At 38.3% G+C, this 2,176-nt stretch overlaps 1 protein-coding gene across 1 annotated transcript; it reads right to left on the reverse strand.

The window, feature by feature from the left end:
• Positions 1 to 488: 488 nt before the first annotated feature.
• On the reverse strand, positions 489 to 1,898 carry LOC145130206 (uncharacterized). The gene is made up of 2 exons (XM_079065045.1): positions 1,783 to 1,898; positions 489 to 957 (listed from the first exon to the last, which is right to left on the reverse strand). The coding sequence occupies exons 1-2, from the start codon at positions 1,896 to 1,898 to the stop codon at positions 489 to 491; spliced, it is 585 nt and encodes a 194-aa protein (XP_078921171.1).
• Between the last annotated feature and the right edge of the window lie 278 nt (positions 1,899 to 2,176).

The following is a 2,176-nucleotide window of genomic DNA, read 5'->3' on the forward strand; positions in this document are numbered from 1 at the left end:
TGGTTATACATAATAGAAATTTCGGGTTGTCACATTTTTACTTTCAGTCATCATATCAGCAGATATAGGATTTTCTGGAGGAACAGGCGAACTTTTCTAAAAGAACTTTCAACTTACTTTACATCACTAAAATACTTATGAACTCACCAGCTTAAATGTTGATCTACTCTTTCAAAATAACTTATATTCTCAGGAAACTAGTAGACAGGTACACGCGCTGGGAATCAGAAGATGGAGCATAGTAGCTTCATGTCTTGCTTTGTTATTTACTTTTGAAATCAATCTTTTGTGAATCACATACTTTGTAAAAACTTTAATGTAAATACAATGGTTGTTTGTTACTTTGATTACTATGATGCATCTTTTGTGATACTAAACATGATGTCCTCTGCCCCCGAACGATTCCGCCGTTCCGGTTTGGGGGTGTGACAGGTTGCCTCCTGTAAGCAGTTCTTTTTGGGAAGTTGTGAGTCGAACTCCTTCCCACTCTACGTTCTGGCAGCTACCACCAATTTCACGATTTCTCCTTCTTTTTCCTCATTTAGCATCCCCTCTTCATAATGTTTCACCCGATGTCCATCAACTTTCAAAGTAGCGCCATCTTTTTTGATTAACTTTATAGCTCTGTGTGGAAATACATGCTTCACAATAAACGGACTGTTCCATCGTGTATGTAATTTCCTGGGAAAAAGCTTCATTCTTGACTTGAAAAGGAGAACCTTTTGCTCTTCTTGGAAGTCCTTACGTCCTCTCAACCTAGCATCATTCCATTTCTTTGTTTTGTCCTTGTAGATCAAAGAGCTTGTGTAAACTTCATTTCTTAATTCCTCTAGGGCTTTAATTTGCATTAGACGATTGGTTCGTAATTCGGCCAATTCAAAATTGCAAGTCTTCAAATACCAATATGCCTTGTGTTCAATTTCAACCAGCAAATGACAATTCTTTCCAAAGACTAACCTGTAAGGTGTAGTACCAATACGTGTTTTAAAGGCGGTTCAAAATTCCCACAACGCATCATCTAGTTTTTCCGACCACTCTTTCTTGTTGTTACCGACGGATCGTTCAAGAATCCATTTTAATGCCCGATTTGTGACTTCGGTTTGCCCACTTGTTTGCGGATGGTAGGGTGTTGCAAATCTATGGTGTACACCATATTTTTGCAACACTTTGGCTAGTTGTTCATTTTCAAAGTGAGTTCCCCGATCACTTATTACTGCCTTTGGTACACCGAAACGAGAAAACAATCTTTTTAAGAATTTTACTACCACACAAGCATCGCTTGTTAGTAAGGCTTGAGCTTCCGCCCATTTTGAGACATGGTCAACTGCCACTAGTATGTATTTATTCCCTTGAGAATCCATAAATAGTCCCATAAAATCGATACCCCAAATATCAAATACTTCACAAACATGGATGCTATTTTGGGGCATCTCTCTTCGGGAAGAAATGTTGTCCGATCGTTGGCATGAGTCGCATTCTTTAACAAATTTGGTGGCATCCTTGAAAATTGTAGGCCAATAGAATCCCAAATCAAATACTTTCTTTGTCGTGTAATGTGCTTCGTGATGTCCTCCGGTGGATCCGTTATGACAATGCTTCAAATTTTCCAAACTTTGTTACCCGGATATGCATCTTCTTATTATACCATCCGCGCAGCTTCTAAAGAGATATGGTTCATCCCAAAAGTAGTATTTGACTTCTTAAAATAATTTCTTCTTTTGTTCATGAGTCAATCCTTTTGGAAGATAGTCACCAGCCAAGTAGTTGGCTATATCAGCATACCATGGCTCCTCTCCTGCAATCACCATTAGATATTCTTTGGGAAAATTGTCTCCAATTGTGTGTTCTTCCAGTTTTTCATTTCCGGATTTTCCAGTCTCGAGAGGTGATCGGCACATTCTCCATACCCTTTTTGTCCCTAATCTAGATGTTAAATTCTTGTAAGAGTAGTACCCATCGGATCAATCTTGGCTTAGCATCCTGCTTAGCAAATAGATACTGAAGAGTAGAATGGTCAGTAAAGACTATAGTTTTGGACAATACTAAATAAGGGCGGAATTTGTCAAAAGCATAAACAACGGCCAGAAGTTCTTTTTCAGTGGTAGTATAATTTTCTTGGGTCGGGTTTAGTGTTTTGCTTGAATAATATATAGGTTGAAAATTCTTATCAACCCTT

This window comes from Lactuca virosa, chromosome 1 (genome assembly GCF_052849685.1).
Source record: "Lactuca virosa cultivar CGN04683 chromosome 1, Lactuca_virosa_CGN04683_v6, whole genome shotgun sequence".
Lineage (NCBI taxonomy): Eukaryota > Viridiplantae > Streptophyta > Magnoliopsida > Asterales > Asteraceae > Lactuca > Lactuca virosa.

Bases quoted from the DNA above. Each gene is read 5' to 3' on its own strand.
- LOC145130206 (XM_079065045.1), bottom strand. From the start codon at position 1,898: ATGTGCCGATCACCTCTCGAGACTGGAAAATCCGGAAATGAAAAACTG. The intron at 958-1,782 runs GTATGCTGATAT...TACACCTTACAG, and splicing joins ATTGCAGGAGAGGAGCCATG to GTTAGTCTTTGGAAAGAATT.